The 23,879-nt window shown below is 48.0% G+C and overlaps 1 protein-coding gene across 13 annotated transcripts in view; it reads left to right on the forward strand.

The window, feature by feature from the left end:
- The window catches only part of LOC105480503 (dedicator of cytokinesis 3), a 647,888-nt gene extending 624,009 nt beyond the window's left edge, over positions 1-23,879 (forward strand). For 7 of the 13 annotated variants that reach the window (XM_071091774.1, XM_071091776.1, XM_071091777.1 and 4 more), the window contains 8 exons: positions 181-302; positions 1,521-1,659; positions 2,186-2,333; positions 13,842-13,960; positions 15,117-15,204; positions 19,147-19,269; positions 19,822-19,904; positions 20,737-23,879. In XM_071091774.1, coding sequence (XP_070947875.1) covers positions 181-302; positions 1,521-1,659; positions 2,186-2,333; positions 13,842-13,960; positions 15,117-15,204; positions 19,147-19,269; positions 19,822-19,904; positions 20,737-21,246 — 1,332 coding nt within the window. In that variant the 3' untranslated portion in view covers positions 21,247-23,879. Of the gene's footprint in view, positions 1-180; positions 303-1,520; positions 1,660-2,185; positions 2,334-13,841; positions 13,961-15,116; positions 15,205-15,984; positions 16,391-19,146; positions 19,270-19,821; positions 19,905-20,736 lie in introns of those variants that run through there. The other 6 variants (XM_071091778.1, XM_071091779.1, XM_071091775.1 and 3 more) reach the window with 6 other exon arrangements.

A 23,879-nucleotide genomic window follows, 5' to 3' on the forward strand; every position in this document is an offset into this window, starting at 1 on the left:
TAGGAGGGTGTTTTAGTCATGAAGGGGGCATTGCCAAAAGGAAGCAGTTCAGGTTCAGCCAACCATATGACTCTTTTTTGTTTCTTTTAGATTTTTGATCACCAGTCAGTTCTTCCCTCATATCCCTTAGTTACTTATTTATTCTTTACTCTCTATGAAGGGGCATTCATTTCTCAACAGGAGTTTCCAGGTTTGGATAAGCTAAGTCCTGCATGTTCAGGCACCAGCACCCCACGGGGAAATGTTCTGGCATCCCATAGCCCCATGAGTCCGGAGAGCATCAAGATGACCCATCGTCACAGGTATGGCCTTAGGGCTGGGGAGGGTTCCCTCTGGAGAGGTGAGTCTAAATTGTCAAGGGTCAGACAAAAGAGTCCTTGTGTATACTCATATTCCCTCTTACCCATGCACACAGCAAACACTTATGTGGCTCCTGCCATAGGACCCACACCCTGCATTCAGTCAGTCACTATCCTGGTTAAGGGAAGTGTATAGATGATATTGTGGCAGCATGGAGGAGGGGGCATTTGGGGAAGTCTTGAAGGATAAATAGATGTTTGCTAGGGGTTAGGAGGGTGATAGGGCAAGATCTAGGCAAACTGACTGACACATGCAGAAGCCTCAAGATATGAACAAGCCAGCCTGGTCAGCACTCTGAGTAGAGTCAAGTGGCTGGAGTGCAGGATTCCAGGGCATGGAAAAGGGGATAGGACCAACTCTGAATGGGCCTTGTTCATGCAGGCCTTTGGACTTGATCCCAAGGAGAATGAGGATCACCAAGTCAGTTTTAAGGAAGAAACAGCATAGTGATGTGAACATCAAAGACTGGTTTGCCTGGGCTCAACTGAGAATACTGAAAGTCTCTAGGCCAGGAAGGCCAGGTTGGAGGAGGAGACCAGTGAGAGGAGCCCCTCACTTAGGCTTGTTTTCCAGTGTGAGTGGCAACTCAGCACAGAATGGGCACTTAGGAACAAATGAATGAGAGGTTTTCCTGGTATTGCTAGAGGAGAGCTATTGACAAGCCTTTTGGCCACAGATGTGGAAAGAGGACTGCAGATAGTTCACAGCCGGCTATTGTGGTAGCTTCCCACACTAGGAAGAAGCCTCTGACCAAGGAGCAGATCCCATCATGGTGTGGGGGGTGGAGGGGTGGGCACTGACCCAGACTAATACCCCATAGAAAGGGGGACCTGAGATCTTTGACCTGATTTGGCATATCTCTTTATTCCTCCTGAGAAACTGCTAATGTCGTTAAACTGAGTGGCCATAAGCCATGTAGCTGTAGATAGAGGCTTGTCCGGTGTACCACACCATTGTCTCTCCCAGACCAAGGGCTCCTGAGTAGCAGGGTACAGCTCAGGACTGCTCCAGGCCTCAGATGGGTATGAGCATTGGCTGTGGAACCCTCCAAACCGGTGGTAGCTGAAACCAGGGATGACTGTTCCACACATTCTGCTCTATTGTCCCCCTGCCACCTGCCATCGGCCTGACTCCTCCCTATTTCCCACTCTTGCTCACAGCCCCATGAACTTGATGGGCACAGGCCGCCATTCATCATCCTCTCTCTCCTCACATGCGTCTAGTGAAGCAGGAAACATGGTGATGCTGGGCGACGGCTCCATGGGCGATGCTCCCGAGGACCTGTACCACCACATGCAGGTACAGAGCTGTCCAGGGAGAGTGGGCCAGGGCACCATGCCTACAGGACTCACCTTGCTGTTGCAATGTCTGATCTGAGGGCTGGCAACCCTGCCTAATTCTCTAGCTCCGAATTCAGAACACCCCTCATCAGAGCTAGAAAGCCGCCTTTCCTCCACACACCATCCTAAGTATCAGTTCCCAGGCCTTATTTCCCAAGAAGAAAATCCAGCTTCAGCCCTGGTTGCTTTAAGAGATCCCATGGGAAAGATCCTCTGCCAGAGTGCCCCCTTGCCTGGCATTCCTTTTGGCTTAGTCCTGCTTCCTCCGTGGTCACCGTAGTATGGCCAGCCCAACAACTTTGTTCCATATGGGTGGTATGGGTGGCCCCTAGTGCCCAACCATTAGCCTGGCCTCCATCAGGGCTCAGGGTATAGCATAAGGCACTGGGGCAGAGCACCTCAGGGCATGAAAAAGCCAACTCTGTGCCAGCCCTAAAGTCCTGGCCATTCAGACCTCTATCCTGCTGATTTTTCTCCCTTTGCAGCTTGCGTATCCCAACCCCAGGTACCAGGGCTCGGTCACCAACGTCTCTGTTCTGTCCTCGTCCCAGGCAAGCCCTTCTTCCTCCAGCCTGAGTTCCACTCACTCAGCACCATCCCAGATGATTACCTCTGCCCCTTCCAGTGCCCGAGGTAAGGACGGCAGGGTGCTACTTGCAGAATGGAGAAGAGAGGTCTTCATGAACCCCACTCAGCTTCCCGTTATCTGTGACTGTGTCATTGAGAGCAGCCCTGTGACTTAGAGAATACTCATTTGTGCTTTTACCACTAAGGACTCAAGTGTTCCTGCCTCCAGGCCTCTTCTCTGGCTGGCTTTAGACTCCACTCTGAGCAGTGGCTGCTGCTGTGTAGCCATTGCATTTCTACCTCAGTGAAAGGACACACAGCTTAGAAGAAAGCTCACTTCTTTCTCATTGAAATTTTTGCTAGAACAAAGATCAAAGTCAAGGCAAAAGTCAGTATTTTGTCTTGAGGAATCAGGCATGGTGACAAAGTATGGAAAGTAAATCGGGAGACTAAAATTAACCCTGGAAAATGTTATTCTAAAACAGTAACAGCAACCAAAAAGTTTTTCTTCAGTTGGGAAAGGCTTTCTCAGAAGAGATGGCTCTGTAAAAACCTATTTACTTTGCCAATTATTACTTGATTTCTAGTTCAGTTGAATAAATATTGTTCTTTGAGAGCCAGCATCTTTTTCACATTCAAATCCTAGTTCCCAAGTGAAAGTTGATTCTGCCCTTGTAGACAGAAACATTTGCTGTGGAATGGAAATTAGCTGTGATAAATAGGATCTAATGCTTTCCAGGGTTGGCTTTGCAGGGTAGTGACAGTGGTCTGAACTTGCCAACCAGTCACTTGCTCTTGCTTCCAGGCTTCAGAAGGAGGGAGTCTCTTTGTTCTTCTCATTATTATGAAACCAAAGAAAAATAGCACAAATGTATTTATTTATTTATTTTTATTATTGTACTTTAAGTTCTGTGGTACATGTGCACACGTGCAGGTTTGTTACATATGTATACGTGTGCCATGCTGGTGTCCTGCGCCCATTAATTCGTCATTTACATTGGGTATATATTCTAATGCTATCCCTTCCCCCTCCTGCCACCCCACAACAGGCCCCAGTGCTGATGTTCCCCACCCTGTGTCCAAGTGTTCTCATTGTTCAATTCCCACCTATGAGTGAGAACATGCAGTGTTTGGTTTTCTGTCCTTGCAATAGTTTGCTCAGAATGATGGTTTCCAGCTTCATCCATATCCCTACAAAGGACATGAATTCATCCTTTTTTATGGCTGCATAGTATTCCATGGTGCATATGTGCCACATTTTCTTAATCCAGTCTATCATTGATGGACATTTGGGTTGGTTCCAAGTCTTTGCTATTGTGGATAGTGCTGCCATAAACATATGTGTGCATGTGTCTTTATAGCAGCATGATTTATAATCCTTTGGGTATATACCTGGTAATGGGATGGCTGGGTCAAATGGTATTTCTAGTTCTAGATCCTTGAGGAATCGCCACACTGTCTTCCACAATGGTTGAACTAGTTTACAGTCCCACCAACAGTGTAAAAGTGTTCCTATTTCTCCACATCCTCTCCAGCACCTGTTGTTTCCTGGCTTTTTAATGATCACCATTCTAACTGGTGTGAGATGGTATCTCATTGTGGTTTTGATTTACATTTCTCTGATGACCAGTGATGATGAGCATTTTTTCATGTGTCTGTTCGCTGCATAAATGTCTTGTTTTGAGAAGTGTCTGTTCATATCCTTTTCCCACTTTTTGATGGGGTTGTTTGTTTTTTTTCTTATAAATTTGTTTAAGTTCTTTGTAGATTCTGGATACTAGCCCTTTGTCAGATGGGTAGATTGTAACAATTTTCTCCCATTCTGTAGGTTGCCTGTTCACTCTGATGGTAGTTTCTTTTGCTGTGCAGAAGCTCTTTAGTTGAATTAGATCCCATTTGTCAATTTTGGCTTTTGTTGCCGTTGCTTTTGGTGTTCTAGTCATGAAGTCCTTGCCCATGCCTATGTCCTGAATGGTATTACCTAGGTTTTCTTCTAGGGATTTTATGGTTTTAGGTCTAACATTTAAGTCTTTAATCCATCTTGAATTAATTTTTGTATAAGGTATAAGGAAGGGATCCTGTTTCAGCTTTCTACACATGGCTAACCAGTTTTCCCAGCACCATTTATTAAATAGGGAATCCTTTGCCCATTTCTTGTTTTTGTCAGGTTTGTCAAAGATCAGATGGTTGTAGATGTGCAGTACTATTTCCAAGGGCTCTATTCTGTTCCATTGGTCTATATCTCTGTTTTGTTACCAGTACCATGCTGTTTTGGATACTGTAGCCTTGTAGTATAGTTTGAAGTCAGGTAGTGTGATGCCTCCAGCTTTGTTCTTTTGCCTTAGGATTGCCTTGGCAGTGCAGGTTCTTTTTTGGTTCCATATGAACTTTAAAGTAGTTTTTCCCAATTCTGTGAAAAAAGTCATTGGTAGCTTGATGGGGATGGCATTGAATCTATGAATTACCTTGGGCAATATGGCCATTTTCACGATATTGATTCTTCCTATCCATGAGCATGGAATGTTCTTCCATTTGTTTATATCCTCTTTTATTTCGTTGAGCAGTGATTTGTAGTTCTCCTTGAAGAGGTCCTTCACATCCCTTGTTAGTTGGATTCCTAGGTATTTTAGTATCTTTGAAGCAATTGTGAATGGGAGTTCACTCATGATTTGGCTCTCCGTTTGTCTGTTATTGGTATATAGGAAGGCTTGTGATTTTTGCACATTGATTTTGTATCCTGAGACTTCACTGACGTTGCTTATCAGCTTAAGGAGATTTTGGGCTGAGATGATGAGGTTTTCTAAATATACAATCATGTTATCTGCAAACAGGACAATTTGACTTCCTCTTTTCCTGATTGAATACCCTTTATTTCTTACTCTTGCCTGATTGCCCTGGCCAGAACTTCCAACACTATGTTGAATAGGAGTGGTGAGAGAAGGCATCCCTGTCTTGTGCCAGTGTTCAAAGGGAATGCTTCCAGTTTTTGCCCATTCAGTATGATATTGGCTGTGGGTTTGTCATAAGTAGCTCTTATTATTTTGAGATATGTTCCATCAATACCTAGTTTATTGAGAGTTTTTAGCATGAAGCACTGTTGAATTTTGTCAAAGGCCTTTTCTGCATCTATTGAGATAATCATGTGGTTTTTGTCTTTGGTTCTGTTTATGTGATGGATTACGTTAATTGATTTGCATATGTTGAACCAGCCTTGCATCCCAGGGATGAAGCCAACTTGATCGTGGTGGATAAGCTTTTTGATGTGCTGCTGGATTCAGTTTGCCAGTATTTCACTGAGGATTTTTGCATCAATGTTCATCAGAGATATTGGTCTAAAGTTCTCTTTTTTTGTTGTGTCTCTGCCAGGCTTTGGTATCAGGATGATATTAGCCTCATAAAATGAGTTAGGGAGGATTCCCTCTTTTTCTATTGATTGGAATAGTTTCAGAAAGAATGGTACCAGCTCCTCTTTGTACCTCTGGTAGAATTTGGCTGTGAATCCATCTGGTCCTGAACTTTTTTTAGATGGTAGGCTATTAATTATTGCCTTAATTTCAGAACCTGTTATTGGTCTATTCAGGGATTCAACTTCTTCCTGGTTTAGTCTTGGGAGGGTGTATGTGTCCAGGAATTTATCCACTTCTTCTAGATTTTCTAGTTTATTTGCATAGAGGTGTTTATAGTATTCTCTGATGGTAGTTTGTATTTCTGTGAGATCGGTGGTGATCCCCTTTATCATTTTTTATTGCATCGATTTGATTCTTGTGTCTTCTTTATTGGTGTTGCTAGCGGTCTATCAATTTTGTTGATCTTCTCAAAAAAACCAGCTCCTGGATTCATTGATTTTTTTTTGTGTGTGTGTGTGTGTGTGTGTGTGTGTCTCTATCTCCTTCAGTTCTGTTCTGATCTTAGTTATTTCTTGCCTTCTGCTAGCTTTTGAAGTGTTTGCTCTTGCTTCTCTAGTTCTTTTAATTGTGATATTAGGGTGTCAATTTTAGGTCTTTCCTACTTTCTCTTGTGGGGATTTAGTGCTCTAAATTTCCCTCTACATACTGCTTTAAATGTGTCCCAGAGATTCTGGTATGTTGTGTCTTTGTTCTCACTGGTTTCAAAGAACATCTTTATTTCTGCCTTCATTTCATTGTGTACCCAGTAGTCATTCAGGAGCAGGTTGTTCAGTTTCCATGTAGTTGAGCAGTTTTTAGTGAGTGTCTTAATCCTGAGTTCTAGTTTGATTGCACTGTGGTCTGAGAGAGAGTTTGTTATAATTTTTGTTCTTTACATTTGCTGAGGAGTGCTTTACTTCCAACTATGTGGTCAATTTTGGAATAAGTGTGATGTGGTGCTGAGAAGAATGTATATTCTGTTGATTTGGGATGGAGAGTTCTGTAGATGTGTATTAGATCCACTTGGTGCAGAGTTGAGTTCAATTCCTGGATATCCTTGTTAACTTTCTGTCTTGTTGATCTGTCTAATGTTGACAGTGGGGTGTTAAAGTCTCCCATTATTATTGTGGGGGAGTCTAAGTCTCTTTGTAGGTCTCCAAGTACTTGCTTTATGAATCTGGGTGCTCCTGTATTGGGTGCATATATATTTAGGATAGTTAACTCTTCTTGTTTGAATTGATCCCTTTACCATTATGTAATGGCCTTCTTTGTCTCTTTTGATCTTTGTTGGTTTAAAGTCTGTTTTATCAGAGATTAGGATTGCAACCCCTGCTTTTTTTGTTTTCCATTTGCTTGGTAGATCTTCCTCTATCCCTTTATTTTGAGCCTATGTGTGTCTCTGTATGCGAGATGGGTCTCCTGAATACAGCAGACTGATGGGTCTTGACTCTTTATCCAACTTGCCAGTCTGTGTCTTATAATTGGAGCATTTAGCCCATTTACATTTAAGGTTAATATTGTTATGTGTGAATTTGATCCTGTCATTATGATGTTAACTGGTTATTTTGCTCATTAGTTGATGCAGTTTATTCCTAGCATCCATGGTCTTTACAATTTGGCATGTTTTTGCAGTGGTTGGTACCGGTTGTTCCTTTCCATGTCTAGTGCTTCCTTCAGGAGCTCTTGTAAGGCAGGCCTGGTGGTGAGAGAATCTCTTAGCATTTGTTTGTCTGTAAAGGATTTTATTTCTCCTTCACTTATGAAGCTTAATTTGGCTGGATATGAAATTCTGGGTTGAAAATTCTTAAAGAATGTTGAATATTGGCCCCCACTCTCTTCTGGCTTGTAGAGTTTCTGCCGAGAGATCCACTGTTAGTCTGATGGGCTTTCCTTTGTGGGTAACCCGACCTTTCTCTCTGGCTGCCCTTAACATTTTTCCCTTCATTGCAACTTTGGTGAATCTGGCAATTATGTGTCTTGGAGTTGCTGTTCTCGAGGAGTATCTTTGTGGCATTCTCTGTATTTCCTGAATTTGAATGTTGGCCTGCCTCGCTAGATTCGGGAAGTTCTTCTGGATAATATCCTGAAGAGTGTTTTCCAACTTGGTTCCATTCTCCCCGTCACGAATAGGAGCAGCTCCAGTCTGCAGCTCCCAGCGTGAGTGACACAGAAAACAGGTGATTTCTGCATTTCCAACTGAGGTACCGGGTTCATCTCACAAGGGCTTGTCAGACAGCGGGTGCAGCCCACGGAGCAGGGCGGGACATCGCCTCACCCGGGAAGCGCAAGGGGTCAGGGAATTCCCTTTCCTAGCAAAGGGAAGCCATGACAGATGGTACCTGGAAAATCAGGACACTCCCACCCTAATACTGCGCTTTCCCGATGGCCTTAGCAAACGGCACACCAGGAGATTATATCCCGCGCCTGGCTCGGAGGATCCCACGCCTGTGGAGCCTCGCTTACCTCTGTCTCAGCAGTCTGAGAGCAAACTGCGAGGTGGCAGTGAGGCTGGGGGAGGGGCGTCCGCCATTGCTGAGGCTTAAGTAGGTAAACAAAGTGGCCGGGAAGCTCAAACTGGGTGGAACCCACCGCAGCTCAAGGAGGCCTGCCTGCCTCTGTAGACTCCACCTCTAGGGGCAGAGCATAGCTGAACAAAAGGCAGCAGAAACTTCTGCAGAATTAAACATCCCTGTCTGACAGCTTTGAAGAGAGCAGTGGTTCTCCCAGCATGGAGTTTGAGATCTGAGAATGGACAGACTGCCTCCTCAAGTGGGTCCTTGACCCCAGAGTAGTCTAACTGGGAGGCATCTCCCAGTATTCGGCAACTGACACCTCATAAGGCAGGGTGCCCCTCTGAGACATATCTTCCAGAGGAGGGATCAGACAGCAACATTTGCTGTTCTGCAGCCTCCACTGGTGATACCCGGGCAAACCGGGTCTGGAGTGGACCTCCAGCAAACTCCAATAGACCTGCACCTGAGGGTCCTGACTGTTAGAAGGAAAACTAACAAATAGAAAGGACATCCATACCAAAACCCCATCTGTACGTCACCATCATCAAAGACCAAAGGTAGATAAAACCACAAAGATGGGGAGAAACCAGAGCAGAAAAGCTGAAAATTCTAAAAATCAGAGCACCTCTCCTCCTCCAGAGGAATGCAGCTCCTTGCCAGCAATGGAACAAAGCTGGACGGAGAATGACTTTGACGAGTTGAGAGAAGGAGGCTTAAATGATCAGTAATAACAAACTTCTCTCAGCTAAAGGAGGATGTTCGAACCCATCGCAAAGAAGCTAAAAACCTTGAAAAAAGAGTAGATGAATGGCTAACTAGAATAAGCAGTGTAGAGAAGTCCTTAAATGACCTGATGGAGCTGAAAACCATGGCACGAGAACTACGTGATGCATGCACAAGCTTCAGTAGCCAATTTGATCAACTGGAAGAAAGGGTATCAGTGATTGAAGATCAAATGAATGAAATGAAGCGAGAAGAGAAGTTTAGAGAAAAAAGAGTAAAAAGAAACGAACAAAGCCTCCAAGAAATATGGGACTATGTGAAAAGACCAAATCTACGTCTGAATGGTGTAACAGCACAAATTTATGACATGAGAAGTCGTTAAGGAAAGAAGCTCTCCAAAGCACAGAAACCCATGAAGCCCACAACTGGGAGTGATGGAGAGAAGCCCACAGTAGGAGTGATGGCCATGTGGCACAGTGAAAAGATGCAGTGACCACCTGGGAAAAGCCTTGGCGGATTGTAGAGGGAAGTGGAGTAAGGTTGCAGCAGGCAGTCAGACTTCCATCTGAAGTATTCAGACCAAGCCCTAATTTCCAGGGCAAGGGGATTAAGGCCACCTAGCCAGTTCATGGCCAAGCTAAGTTTGGTTCACAAATCTTTCACTCACCAGCCCTCACTCTCATGCCCATTCCACTGCCCATATTGCCTCCCTAGCATGGACTCTGAGGTCAGAAAAGGGGAGCCAGCATTTGAAAGCAGACATTTCTAGTACTAAATAGGACAAATGAACCAAAAGATTGGTGCATGCTGAAGATTTGTCAGTATGTGAAGGCTGCAGACATAGAGAAGGGCAGTGATACGTGTTATGAAGAAGGCACATTGAAAGACAGCCTTGGGAATAAAAAGAAACTCTGAGCGATGAATGCCACAGTTGAGGTTGGCATTTACAGTATCTTCAGGTAAATAGTCCTGAACAGAGCTGCAGAAACAGATTTTGTAATCCCTCTGGTTTTGTTTTTTTCCCTAACCTAAAGCATATCTAAGATATGCTCAGACATCTCTAAGACTTTATCTGGTATTCTTGCTGAGGACAGATCTCTGAATCATGATGACTGATAAACACAGAAGGCAACCAAGGATGAACATTTGAACTCAATTACACTCTGACATTGGTCAGACACTTCCTCTAGGCTGTTTCAGATACTCAGTGTCCTGAAAAGAAGAAAGAGGAGGAATAAGCAGGCCCTGCTGTTGGGGACCTCACAGGCTGGCGGTTACCACCTTTTCCTTCCAGCTATTGACTGATTTATTCACTTATCAAGCTTTTACGGAATGCTCGTGAGGAATCTGCATGGCTCTTGCCTTAAGGGGCAGGTGGTGCACTACGTCAGTGCTGAATAGAGAGAAATTATCTTCTCCTTGTTTGGAAATAACTCCTTTTTACTTCAAATGACTTGGTTATCTGTTGCTGCATAATAAACCACCCCCAAAACTTCTGAAAACAATCTATTATCATCTCTTATTCTGTGGGTTTACAGGGCTCACTGAGCAATTCTCACTTGGAGTCAGATGTCACTGGCTGGAATCATCTAAAGGCTCAGCTGGGCTGGATATTCGAGATGGCTCACATACGTGGCTGACAATTGATGCTGGTGGTCAGCTGGGGGTGCAGCTGGGGCTGTCAACTTGAGCCCCTACATATGACCTTTCCATGTGACTTAGACTTCTCACACCATGGCAGCTGATTATCCCCAGAGAAAGCATTCCAAGAGACCCAGGAAGAAGCCTCAAGGCTCCTTTTTACCCAGCCTTGGATGTCCCAGGAAGTCCCCATGTTTCTATTGTCTCGTCAAGTCACTAATGTCAACCCAGATACCAGAGAGGGGAATGAGATTACACCTCATGTTGTAAGGAATGGCGTGTGTGTTTTGGGAGGGAAGGCGTTGATGGTCACCATTTTTGGAGAGGAGCTGTCACAATGGCCAAACTCCGGAATATCACACAGAGGAAGGCTGAGAGAAGCCCCTTCCCTTTTGGGGGTAAATATTAAGTGCAAAAATAAGCAAAATGGTTAACTAGAACTGGGCCCAAAGAGAATAGTGACAAGATCAGAGGAAGTAAGAAAGAAAGGAAGTCCCTTCTAGACCACAACTTCCATACAATCCGTGTGCAGGCTCATCTGGAGAAAGGTGCAGGTCCTACATCTGTCAAGCACGGTGTTAGCCCCTGGGAGACAAAATAGAAGGGTCTGTGTGACATGGCATCATAGAGAAAGACTGATACTTTCAAATGCATGTAGTAGATGTAGATGCACTCTGGGCTAAAAAGGGAGGAAACAGTCCACTCTGTTTGAGGTTTGTGTTTGGTATTACCAGGGAGGGGAAAGCTTTCATAAAGGTGATCTTGAGGGAAGTCCTTTGCATTGGGGTTACTTTCCCCACTCTCAAGAGTGGTCATGAGACCAGTGGCCTTCCTTGCCATACCCATGGACACTGCTGTGATTCCTGTTGCTTTGGAGATGTCAGAGAGGAATGGCCTGCAAGGCAGTCTAAACTCTTGTGAGTTGACAGCTCCCCCTGCTGATCAAAAGGCTGATTGGAGCTAGGAAACAGGGATTTTGAATAATCCTTAAGTAATTCATTGACACTGGGGTTTACTAGACTACAACTCACATAATTTAGAAGTCCCATGAACACAGAAACCCTTGTGGTGTTCAAATGTTTTCATGAAAAGTAACCATCACCTTCTCCTACCATGGGATTGGCTGCCCAGGGCAGAGGGCAGGGGGAGGGAAGTGAAGTGGTACGGGTAAAAAATTTAGTGGTGGCACAGAGCACCCCTTTGTGGCCACCATAGCCAGAGAGACCACCATAACAAGAGTCTGAATCTTCAGCAGAGCCCCTGAGCCCTGGCTACAGCCTTCAGGCTTCTGTATCTCCATCCTAACCCCCTCACACAGATCAGCATATTGAGTATGCAGATGTGGGGCTTTCTTTATGAGCTGTGAGCTCCATGAGGTGAGAGATCACAGACAACCTAAGCAAGACAGTATACCAAGTTCCAATCACATGCTTGGTGTGGAATGGGCATTAGATATGGGTTTGATGTTACTGAGTTGGTCTAAAAGTGCTGTGTTTTTTTGTGCATACTGAACAGAGAGTAGTCCTGTCTAGAGCTGTGGGCTGCAAGGCTCAGGAAGCATTCTGAGAGTTTCTTGCTGGGAAAGCATTATATCAGTCAGTGAGAATAGGTGCTTTTTCCATTTCTCTTTACATAGCCATCTTCTTGAGGTTGCCTAAGAGTACAGGTTCTAAAAGAGAACATAGAAACCAGTAAAATCACAAAATAGCAATTCAGGTTGAGTTTTAAAAATCATACTTTATTCATTCTCTTACAAGTGAAAGAACATTTTTTAACGACTGGGTCTTAAAGCCAGCCCTGAGGTTCTACAAACAGGATTACTCAGACCAACTGTGGAAAAAGTTACATTACTGGTATTTATTAAGCTGACTTCTTCAAAGTATTTTAGTCTCATCTTCTTGGACTGACATGAATACAAGAGGAATTTCTCAAGGACTCCTGTGGCAAGCTGGCTGAAGAAGACTTATTTTTAGCTGTGTCCTGACAGTGCTGGCACTGCACACTCAAGGGAAAGCCCCAGAGACCCTGAGTTCCAGAGACACAGAGCCTCTAGGAGCTGCAGATTGACCCCAGCTGCAGATTCAGCTGGAGCCCATGGGTTGGTTTAAACTACCCAGCTTCACTCAGATGACACCCCAGACAGGGGTTTCAACCATAAGAGCCAGGCAGAGGTTTGAGGTCCAGTTGATCCTCCTGTGATGGCTCCGATTCCCCCAGTGGTTTCTCATGGATATGCTGGTATCTGGTACAATGAGCACATTTGGAGGGCCTTCCAAATTACCCATTCCCCCAGGAAAGCCAGCAAGTTACTCTTGCTGCTTCTGTGGAAGATCTTCTCAAGGACCATGGGTTGACAAGTTCCTGGACCTATGGCTGTGGCCTGAATCCATGGGGATGAGTCACACCACATGTGGCTTCGTGTGGCCTCCATAACAGTCCCTCAGGCTAGGGGAAATCACTGCACCCCACAGGAGTAGAACATGAATCAAGTCAACTAAAGAGCCTGGGTTAAAGCCCCATAATTTCCACATTAGTTCCATGAACCCTGAGTTCACGGAAGGGCAAGTGTCACAGAGCAAAACCCCAGAGAGCAACCTGAGTGCAGAGCCCTGGCCCCCAGCCAGCCTGGCTCTAGGGCTGCAGTAGGACTGGCAGGAAGGCAGAGGCCAGGCGCTGGGTACCTAGAATTTGGAGGGGGGAAAGCCTCTGAGAAAAGCCGGTAGGGAGCCAGGTGAGAACAGGGCCAGTGGTGTCAGAAGGTAAGTGTGTAAAGACACAGTATGTCAAGTAATAACAGTGTGGCTATGTTATCTGAGTGTGTCTGTCTCTGTGTGAGTGTCTCCATTGTGAGTGTCTCTGTGTGAGTGTCTCTGTGTGAGTGTCTCTCTGTGTCTGTCTCTGTGTGAGTGTCTCCATTGCAAGCTGGCCTGTTCCCATGCCTGGACCCCAGGAGAGCCCAGCATACAGGCCACACCCATTCCCTGATAGTGCTGGATGCAGGGAGCCCCTAGCCACCCTGCTCCAGTTCTTAACTCTCCTCACCCTCTGCTTCTGAGCATGGTGGGGGCTGTGTCAGCAGATCTGCATCTCACCAGCCTGCCGTATGTCAACCTTGGCTGGGACATGAGGTGCAGCCACTGCCACCATCTAACAACCAGGCTCTGCTTCATTCCTCCTGTGCTTGCTGAGTTCATCCTCACCCTAACTGCAAGGGACACCTACCCTGGTTCCCTAATCCTGAGGATGCTTGACTGCTGGACCCTCCATCTGTGGCTTGTCATCTGTGCTTGATTGTTCTCACTTGGTTACAGGCTCTCCCTCTCTGCCAGATAAGTACCGCCATGCCCGTGAAATGATGTTGTTGCTGCCCACATACCGGGACCGCCCAAGCAGTGCCATGTATCCAGCAGCCATCCTGGAGAACGGACAGGTAATAGACCCACCACACTGACTGCCCTCTGCTCCAAGGGAAGCCTGTGCTTCCCTCCTTGCATTTGCTGGGCCTTCTGCATTGTTCTACATGCCTCTCTCATTCCGCTGTAAGATCCCTCAAAAGGCTGCTGGGCTCCTGGATGTGGAGTGCAGTGAACCTGAGGACCAGCAATCCAGACAGAGTGTAGGTGTGAGTAGAATGGTGGCAGGAACCACCACTGGAACCAGCACTGCTCATGTAGCTATCTGTCCTTCCCGCCAGATTCCTGGACTCCTCATCCCTAAACAGTCTAGCGGAGGTCATTGGTTCTTTGCAGCCTGTCCTGAGAAGGCAGTGGTGGACACATTGGTCTGGAAGATGTTCTTCCTCCCTATTTGTGTGGCATCCTCACTGGAGCAAAGTCTGCCTCTTTTATTCATCCATCCAGCTGAAGTCCCTCACTACCTGCTGGGCTGTTCTATATGCCATTTGCACAACTCTCCAAATGCTCTGCCTGGGGACCTTGATCCAGAAGCTATAGGGATTAACTCCCTCCCCTGGGCAGTCTGCCCCCACCCTTCTATCAGGTTCCATAAAAGTCACCTCTCAGTGACCATTACCTAGCCTCAGAATGCCAGGAGTTTCTTAGTGGTACCTCCCTGTGCCTGATCGGCTCTGCCAGCTAGAGGGATGAGGTTTGCTTGGCAGCTGCCCATCAAAACAGCAAGTCCTGTCTGTGACGCTAGGCTTGATGCTGTCCTTTCCTCTACCTTCGGCGCTAACACGGGCCTGTGCAGGGCCTCTCCAGGAGGCTAAACCTGTCAGTGCTCATGGGGAAGTGGGGATCTCTCTGGCCAGACAAAAGGATGCAAACAGATGCTCCCAGGTAGCTATGTTCTGTTTCTTGGGCCCTACATAAGACAACCTGGGTCCCAGCCAGATACTGGAGGATGATATCGCAAATATTGTGTATAGAAGCAATGAGAACCAGACATCCTGGACAGTCTTTCCTGGGGCTGGCCAGGAGGTCTCAGTATCTCAAGTGTGAGCTGTACCACTGCTTTGTTTTCCCTGTCTGATCTTGTAATGCCCTGTCTCTTGTGGCCCACAACACTGCCTCCCAAGATATAACTGGTTGTTTTCACTCTCTATAATGTTTATCTCCTTCCTTCAGCCGCCAAATTTCCAGCGAGCCCTGTTCCAGCAAGTGGTCGGAGCCTGCAAACCTTGCAGTGATCCCAATCTGTCTGTGGCTGAAAAAGGTATTGTTCCCCAGGTGGCCTTCCCCCCATGTCTGTCCCCATCGTGAGTGTCTGACTCTTGTCCCTGAGTACCAGCTGGCCAGGGCTAAGCCATACTTCAACACTCAGGTCTGTCTGTCTGTCCAGAATTCTGACCAATTCTTGTGCTCACTATTTAACCCATGTCTGGCTTGATGCTAAGGTTTATATCCTGTATCCCTCCTTCCCCAGGGCCTACCCTCAAAGAGGCCCCAGCTGCCTCCTGCCCTGAGCCCACCTTTATGGAAACTTGGGCTTGTGTGTGCAAACTGTAGACAACTACTTCCCTAGACTCCTCCCAACCACCCGCAGAATTCAGCAGGCCTTGTGGCCCCTTTGGTCCCTCTCAACTTGGGCCCTCAGGGATCTTTCCTTGGAGCTCAGAATAGGCCATGGCGAAACAAGCCCCAAGAGGAAGGGGAAAGACATGCTATTTCCCAAAGACAGGCTTCTCCAAGTGAAGCCCAGGGTGCCCCAAAGGAGTCCAGTCCTCCTGTTGCCACCGTGGCCAGCAGCTGCTGTGAATTCATCTTTTATTGCCAGGCCACCAACCATACTGTGAGACTGAGCAATCCTCCTTAGACCTGTGGCTGTTTAGAGAGTGGGCATTTTACCCTGTGTTCTGCTTCTGCAAGCTGATGAAAGAAGCAGACTCAGACCTCAGACACAGAGATCTGAGTTAATTTTAACAGAGAGTAATACTAAGTGCAGAGCCTTCCTGCCACCCAGAACCTGGCCTCATATCCACCCCTCTCCTCACAGGTTCTCTGCCTAGCTGTTCCATCTATTGGAGTTTAGGGCACATTCAGTTCCCACCAATACAACCTATCATCCCCTATTCCATCAGAACATGTCCCTCCAAAGCTGTCATCATCACGTTATCATCGTACCTGTTCATCAAGTGCTATGTGCTGTCCCCACTGTTATGCTCTGCCTTTGCTCATCATGGAGGACATACCTCTGTGTCCTCTTTAAAGAGACAAAAAACTGATGGGCACTGAAGCTGGGTGCCCCACCACAAAGGGCCTGGAGACTGGCTGAAGATGCCTTCATAGCTTCAAGGTCGCATATCCCGAAAACATGCAGCTTCTTGGACTCTGTGACCCAAAACAGAGTGCGCTTTTCGCCTGGAGGGCCAGAATCCACAGTGGCATTTCTTCAGCTGAGATGCAGAGCAACGTCAGAAGTAGCCAAGAGTCTAGATGGGCTTAGAGCTCAAACAGGTGCTGTTGGCCAGACCAGGACCCTACCCCAACCAGATACATTAGCGCTTCAGGCCTCAGGCCAAGGCCAGACTACATCAAGGAGCTGGACATGCCCACTACTAGGTGTGGAAGGAAAGGAGGGTTGTCTCAGAACAGAGGTGAGCCCAGAGCAAGCATATCCATACTACAAGGCCAGCATTTAGAGGGCAGCTAATCAGACATTTGCCCAGTGGCAACACACAGGCTGGAGTGTAGCTCCCTAAGTCTCTACCTGGATCCTCTAGGGCAGGAACTGTACATACTTGTCATCATTCTCTTGTCAGTCAGGGTTCTGAGTCCCATGAGGACTACATCTCTCATAGGTATCTCTTTTTGCCACGCAGTGACTCCCAGATCAGGCGAGCCTGCCCTCAGGACCATGGGCTATGCACTGGCGGCCTCAGGCCAGTGCTGGACAGTTGTTAATGGTGAGGGAGGGAGGCGACAGGATACAGTTGGGATCACCCCTCTTTTCCTACGATAAGTCATTCTATATTAGCCTTCCCTCTAGCCCCAGTGCACATGTGCTACATGACAAAGGTCTACTGGCCCCACTGCTCATAGACATCAGGCTGCAGGGCAAACTTGATGGTTTCTGGTTTACGTGGAGTCACTCAGGCAGGCACCCTTTAGTAAACCATTACAGCCCTGTCAGCTTTCTTCTCCCATAGCCTTCCTGGCCTAGAGCTCCTTTGAGCCATTGTGGGTGAACATCTGCACCCCTTAATTCTTCCAGGGCTAGGTGTGCATCTGAGATCCTGGGCTGTCCGAACCCCTTTAGGGAAGCTGCCCAGACCCATTTCCAAGCTTCCTATTCCCTGATACTTCTTTGGTGGCTTTTTATGGAGAAGGTGCTTTTTTTGGCAGAGAGGGGAAGGTGCAGGGAGCCTTAGCACCAAGAAGCTCATGCTGCATCTTGTAGAGAGTGTGGGTGAGTGGGCCTGTTCTTGGGATGGCTCAGGCTCTCTGAGGAGGCTATTTGGTGAAAGCCATCTGATGCTCATTAAATGCAGAATTATTTCCTCCTTTCAGGCAACAGCTAAGTGTCTTGCCTGCAACTCAATCGTTGGCACACCCCTCCTTCCTGCCACCAGCAATCAACAATACCAGGAGACTGGGCAGTTCTCCTCAGAACGGAGGCTGTTTAGACAGTGGAGTTTTATCCTGTGTTCTGCAAGCCCACACCAGTTCCTGAGCAATGAGGAAGATGATGATGATGGATGGATGTCACAATCTTATCCCTGGAGAGCTGAGGGGGCCCAGCCCTTCTGGCCACATCCTTTTCAAAGGACAGACTCTAGTTCCTTCCCTTCCAAAGCTTCTCAGCTCCCATTAGGCCCTGAAATTCCCCTCTCTGTGTCTAGACCAGGAAGAATCCAAACCTCAGGCTCAATGTAGCTACTACGGCCTGAGAACAAATCCAGTGACAGCACCTGGATTGTGAGCTGCTTCTCTGCTGCTAATAGCCCAAAGGGGAGAGTGGAGTTGCCTGGCTCCAACAGAGAAAGGACATATTTCTTTTTGCTGGTATTTGTTCTCTAGGAGGAGCTGGCCAAGAGAATTCACATGTCCACTGCTGCTTCTGCAGAGTGGCACCCTCAGACCCCAAGGTCCAGCCATCATTCCTCTCTCCTCCTGAAAAGTCTGTCATCCCAACTGTGGCTGAGGGGACAGTATTCTGGCAGTAGACTCCTTCTTTAACACAGAAGGGCACTCTGTGCTTCCCTTTATCCTGGGCCCACTGCACCCTGCATCCATGGCACGTGGGTGCTAGGAACTGGGGTTCTCTAGATGCCAAAGGGCACTCATGGGCTCCACAGCCCTCCCTCCTCCTGTTAGGAAGCAGTGAGTCCAGCTGAATCTGGGCTGCAGTTTCTTCCAACAGGTACCTGTCTTTGCTCCCTGCTTTTCCTTTTGAGCCTGGGCAGTAGGAGAGCTGACTCTAGACTTTGGCAAGGAGCTCTCTGTCCTGTGTTCTCTCTATATTCTCTCATTCTCATCTCTACTCTTCTGTCCTGTTTTCTCTTCTCCTCCTGGTGGATCCCAGAGGCTGCAGCTGTTCACTCCTTGCTGCACATTCAGCTGTCTCATCCTGAATACTCTTTAGATATAAGCTCACTCTGTTGCCCTCCTCTTAAGCAGCTTCAATCCCTGGGCAGTCTCCCCTGTGGGCCACAGTGCCTTGCTTGGCCAGTGTTTTTATTTTTATTTATTTATTTATTTATTTTTTTTTTTTTTTTTTTTTTGAGACGGAGTCTCGCTCTGTCGCCCAGGCTGGAGTGCAGTGGCGCTATCTCGGCTCACTGCAAGCTCCGCCTCCCGGGTTCACGCCATTCTCCTGCCTCAGCCTCCCGAGCAGCTGGGACTACAGGCGCCCACCACCTCGCCCGGCTAGTTTTTTTTTTTGTATTTTTAGTAGAGACGGGGTTTCACCGTGTTAGCCAGGATGGTCTCGATCTCCTGACCTCGTGATCCGCCCGTCTCGGCCTCCCAATGTGCTGGGATTACAGGCTTGAGCCACCGCGCCCGGCCAAGGCCAGTGTTTTTAGTTCCAGGTGCTGGCATGCCCCACACGTGTGCTGGATACATGGTGCACACTGGAGAAGCCACAGGCTGTACTTCTCCCAAAGGGTGGCTCAAGAAGTAACCTCCCTTCATGCCATCTGTTTCCACCCTTCAGCTGTGCCAGCAGCCCCCAGCAGCTGGAGTCTGGATAGCGGAGCCCAAGAGGCCCAGCCCTTCCTGTCTGCCCATATGGGGCGCATCCTGGCCCCCCCAGTGCCTCCCCGAAGCCTGCTGCATGGTAAGAAGACCTCCAGCGGGTCCCCAATAGTCCCTGGTCTCAGTCTCTGCTCAAGGGCCACAGCAACAACCATCTAAGCTGAGAAGATTGGCCATTCTCTGGGCCGACTCAGCCAAAGCAAAAACACCCCCACCACAAGAAGGATCCTGCTGGGCTTTGGGGTCAGTGAGGTTTCTGAGTACAGCAAGTTAGCTCAGGAAGGCCATCCCAACTAGAAGGCTGAAGACAATGGAATTGACTTTGCCAGGCACACTTCTCACCAGACTGTTTCATCGCCTAGCAGTCGGCTACAGCTGCCGCTGCCTGAGGCCTGTTCCACAGACTCTGAAGCACTCAACTTTTCTGACTTCCTGTGTGGAGTGGGTTTCTTCTACCCCAGCAGCCTGTGTTTTGGAGAAGGCCAGTGTAAAGAGAGGTTTATCCATAGCCCTCAATGCTGAGGGGTCCCCGGGGGACTCTTCTCATGCCTGCCCAGTTGGCCCAGCAAGATGGTGCTGGCATGAAGCCTGTGCAGGGCCCCCAGCTGAGGCTCTGGTTCTGTTCCCTTTGCAGGTCATTACTCCCTACACTTTGACGCCTTCCACCACCCTCTGGGTGATACCCCCCCAGCCCTCCCTGCCCGGACCCTGCGCAAGGTAATGTACTGAAGCGGCAGCCCCACCAGGCTGTGAGATGAGTCATCTTGTCTGCTCTAGAACCACCCTTGGGGTCTACAGGAGGAACTGGAGCCCTCCCCTTCACCTCTCTCCCCAGCCTGGCAGAAGCTGGGGGTGGCCAGAGCCACACTTGAGCTGCAGTTGCACACTTGTGTCCTGCAGCAAATGTGATGGGGGCAGGGAGATCAGAGGGTCCTGGAGACAACAACACACAGTTCCAAGAGTGTGTGGGCAGTGAGCACTGGGAAACCTGGGGGCTGTCAGCCAGCACCAAGGTATCAACACACCATAGTTCGCTAGCTAAACAAACGTTCCTGTGGTGGATCAGAGAGCATTTCAAACTAGAATTCAGTAAAAGAAAGAACTTTATGAAAAACTCAGGAGAGTAAAATTTCCTACCTATTAGTTTGTCTGCAAATTGGAAAAGACTGAGTCTATCACAGATTTTAGCAGCAGAGTCCATGGCCCACCAGGGTTCTTTCTGTCCCCCTCAACAGGCCTGATGACCCAGCCTTTATGTCAGTATCCCAGAGCCACCGACGGCAGCCTGGGACCTGGGACCAGGGGGCACCAATGCCCAGCAGCCAGGGCAGGGCCATTTTTTGGCCACTGAAATGCAGATGATTCTGGAGTTCCACTGGCTTACTTCAGGGTGGTGGGAGGAGCTGGGAGCTTGCTGCTGAAGAAACAAGAAACATGCTGTTGGTGAGGGTTAAAGTTCATTCATAAGCAGGCTCTTGGTCTTCCCATGGCAGGCAAGTCAGCCTGTCTGGAGAGAGGGATTCTAACATGCCCACCCTTTCCTTCACAGTCTCCTCTCCACCCTATCCCAGCCTCCCCAACAAGCCCCCAGTCAGGTCTGGACGGCAGCAACTCTACGCTGTCCGGCAGTGCCAGCAGCGGCGTGTCCTCCTTGAGTGAGAGTAACTTTGGGCACTCCTCGGAGGTCCCACCTCGCACTGACACCATGGACTCCATGCCAAGCCAAGCATGGAATGCTGACGAAGATCTTGAGCCACCCTACCTCCCTGTCCACTACAGCCTCTCTGAGTCTGCCGTCCTGGACTCCATCAAGGCCCAGCCATGCCGAAGCCACTCAGCCCCAGGGTGCGTCATCCCTCAGGACCCCATGGACCCGCCTGCGCTGCCGCCCAAGCCCTACCACCCCCGCCTGCCAGCCCTGGAGCACGATGAGGGGGTGCTGCTGCGTGAAGAGACTGAGAGGCCTCGAGGCCTGCACCGCAAGGCTTCATTGCCTCCTGGGAGCGCTAAGGAGGAGCAGGCCCGCATGGCTTGGGAGCACGGCCGAGGGGAGCAGTGAGGGGCAATGAGGCGGCTGGGATGCCGCCCTCAGTAAGCAGCTTGCCAACCACTCCAGGTCTGAAAAGCAAGTCCCCCAGCCCGACCCCAGGGAGCCAGAGAGGCTTGGCACTCAGGAGAGAACCACCCCAAGTCTCCATTCTACTGCCGTGAACTCATGTGTTGCCATGTACAGAGGCCACAGCAGCATGAAGGGTTGTGGCTTCCCTTTTTATTTTTTTACATTTCCATTTCTATGGGTTTTCCTTTCTTTCCTTTATGCAGTAGATGCTTTCTTCCTCCTGCAGTTCTGGACCATGTGGAGCTATATGGAGAAATTGCACAGACAGAATCACTTTGCCACACTGCAGGGCCCAGGAGCAGGAGCCCAGGTCCTCCCTCCAGGGTAGAGATGCACAGAATGGAAATTGCACTAAGGACCTCTTCCTTTGCTGTATGGACAGAAGAGTTCATGGTTGCATTCAGGGATTGCAAGGACCATATAGACATGTCACAGGTGGAAAAAGGGCCACAAGCCGTTTTGCACAAATGCCTGTCCACCTGCCCCTCTTCCATCCAGGAGTGTGCTACTGAGGGGCTGGCTGGACCAACCTGCTGGCTCAGGCACGTGACTGGCCTAACTGCATGCCCAGGGAACTGCCAGGGTTCAATGGGCCAGCCGTCTCCTACTCCATCTTGGATTTTTCTCTCCATCACATTATTTCTGACCATTTGCTCCCTTCCATTCTTGAAACACCTCATGCCCCACAGGAGCCCCAGTGGTGACTGGATCTGCAAGGGTTATCTCTCACCCTCTGGGGTTTGAGTGGAGGTATGGAGCCAGAGGGGCTATCCTAGCCACCTTCCTCCTAGGGGGAGCTGGTCCCCTTCCTAAGTGGTAGAGACTGGTGTAAGAGTGAGTCTGGGGTGTGGCAGGCGCCAGAAATCCTCGAAGCTTTCAGAAGCGTTCAGAATGCCTACCATCAGCTCCTGAATCAGGGATTTTCAGCACTACCTCTGAGCCATGGGGGTGGCTGCCTAGCCAGGCTTCCAGGCCCTGAGGACATGTGGTCAGGTTCAGCAGGCTCCTTGGTAAAGAGGGTGGGAGGGGGCTTCTCCTTTTGGAAGCAGATAGCCATGCAGGTAGAATTGTCATCTCCCAAGTGGCCACATACAGCAACCCGCTCCAGGCCATGGGGACCACCACTCAGGGTTTGGGGCTGGCAGGAGGGCAGTTTCTCCAGTCTCCCCAGTCTGTTGGTGTCTTTATAGGAAACTATAAAGCAGAGCAGTGGTGTCTTTAGAGGAAACTCATTCAAGTCAGGGCACTGATTTTCCTCTCAGTTTATTATTTCGGGGGATCGGGTCAGGTGGGTATAGTAGTACTTCACCAGGGTGCTTTTAAGTTACTTTAAAAAAAAAAAAAAGCCTACAAAATATTTCTTTTCTTTTATTTGCTCAAGTTCACATTAATGATGGTCACAAGGCTGCCTTGTTGGGCAGGCATGTTGCCCCCATTTCCTCTTCTGCTGGCCTGTGTGACCTCCACAGCCAGGCCCTGGGCCCGAGCCCCTCGTCCCTTCTCCACTGCCCCTATTTCCAGACAGTAAAGGCCATGGTCAGGGTGTTTTTCACTTGTAAACAAACCCCAGCTTGTTTAACAGAAATGCTAATAACCTACTGGGAAAGATGGAGGTCTAAATTACCTTCAGGGTTTTTCTGGGGCTTTATCATCAGTGTGGGTCCCTTCTGATACCATTAGGCTCACTCCAGGCAGAGTGGGGCAGAAGGCTGCTGAGGATGTGGGTCAGTCACAGCAGCCCTCACCTCAAAGGGCTGGCCTGCTTCTCAGCCTACATTTATTTGCAAGCTTCAATCTCTGGACCATCTGGTGTTCACAGGTGTTAGAGGGTCGGGGCTAGCTTCAGATTTGATTCATAGGTAGGAGGGCTTAGATTTTAAGGCACTTCTGAACGTCAATCCCTGGACAAGGCAGTCATCCCATAAGAACAGCTACCTTCTCCACTTCGTGCACAAGAGGTAAGGAGGGGAGTATGGGTTCATTTGGCTTCGCATTATGCAAGTTGAAACCGTTTGTTTCCCCTTTCCATTTTCCCTAACTGAATGAAAAGGACACATTCTGAAATCCCTTTTGTTGGAGAATTATTCAGTCTGAGGGGAAATGGGAGGCCAGAGATGAGAACCCTTTGAGAAGATTGTAAAATACTGATTTTCATTCTTTCAAGCTTATTTGTAAATACCTATTTGAATGCTGTGTATTTGTACAGGAATTTGAGCAAAAAATGTATAGAGTGTGATGTCCAATTGGTATTCAGCACTATAAATGTGTTTTTAACCTCACGCATTCTGTGCTTATTTAAAACAAGAAAACTTCTAACCATTATTTTGTGTATTCATGTTTAAAGAAAACAAGTGATTTAAAAATGATCTTACCTGTACCAGAAAAGCAAAGTTAAAGGAAACAAAATTTGTACCATTGTCCCAAGAGGTATTTTACTGTATATATTGTGGTAGCATGTTCAAAATCCAACAAGTAATGTGAATTTTAGATGTAAATATCTGCCACTTGATTTTTTCCCCCTTTCCCCACTTCCTTGACTGCTGTGATGTGAATTAAAGATGAATATCTGATAA

Source organism: Macaca nemestrina, chromosome 2, assembly GCF_043159975.1.
Source record: "Macaca nemestrina isolate mMacNem1 chromosome 2, mMacNem.hap1, whole genome shotgun sequence".
Classification (NCBI taxonomy): Eukaryota; Metazoa; Chordata; class Mammalia; order Primates; family Cercopithecidae; genus Macaca; species Macaca nemestrina.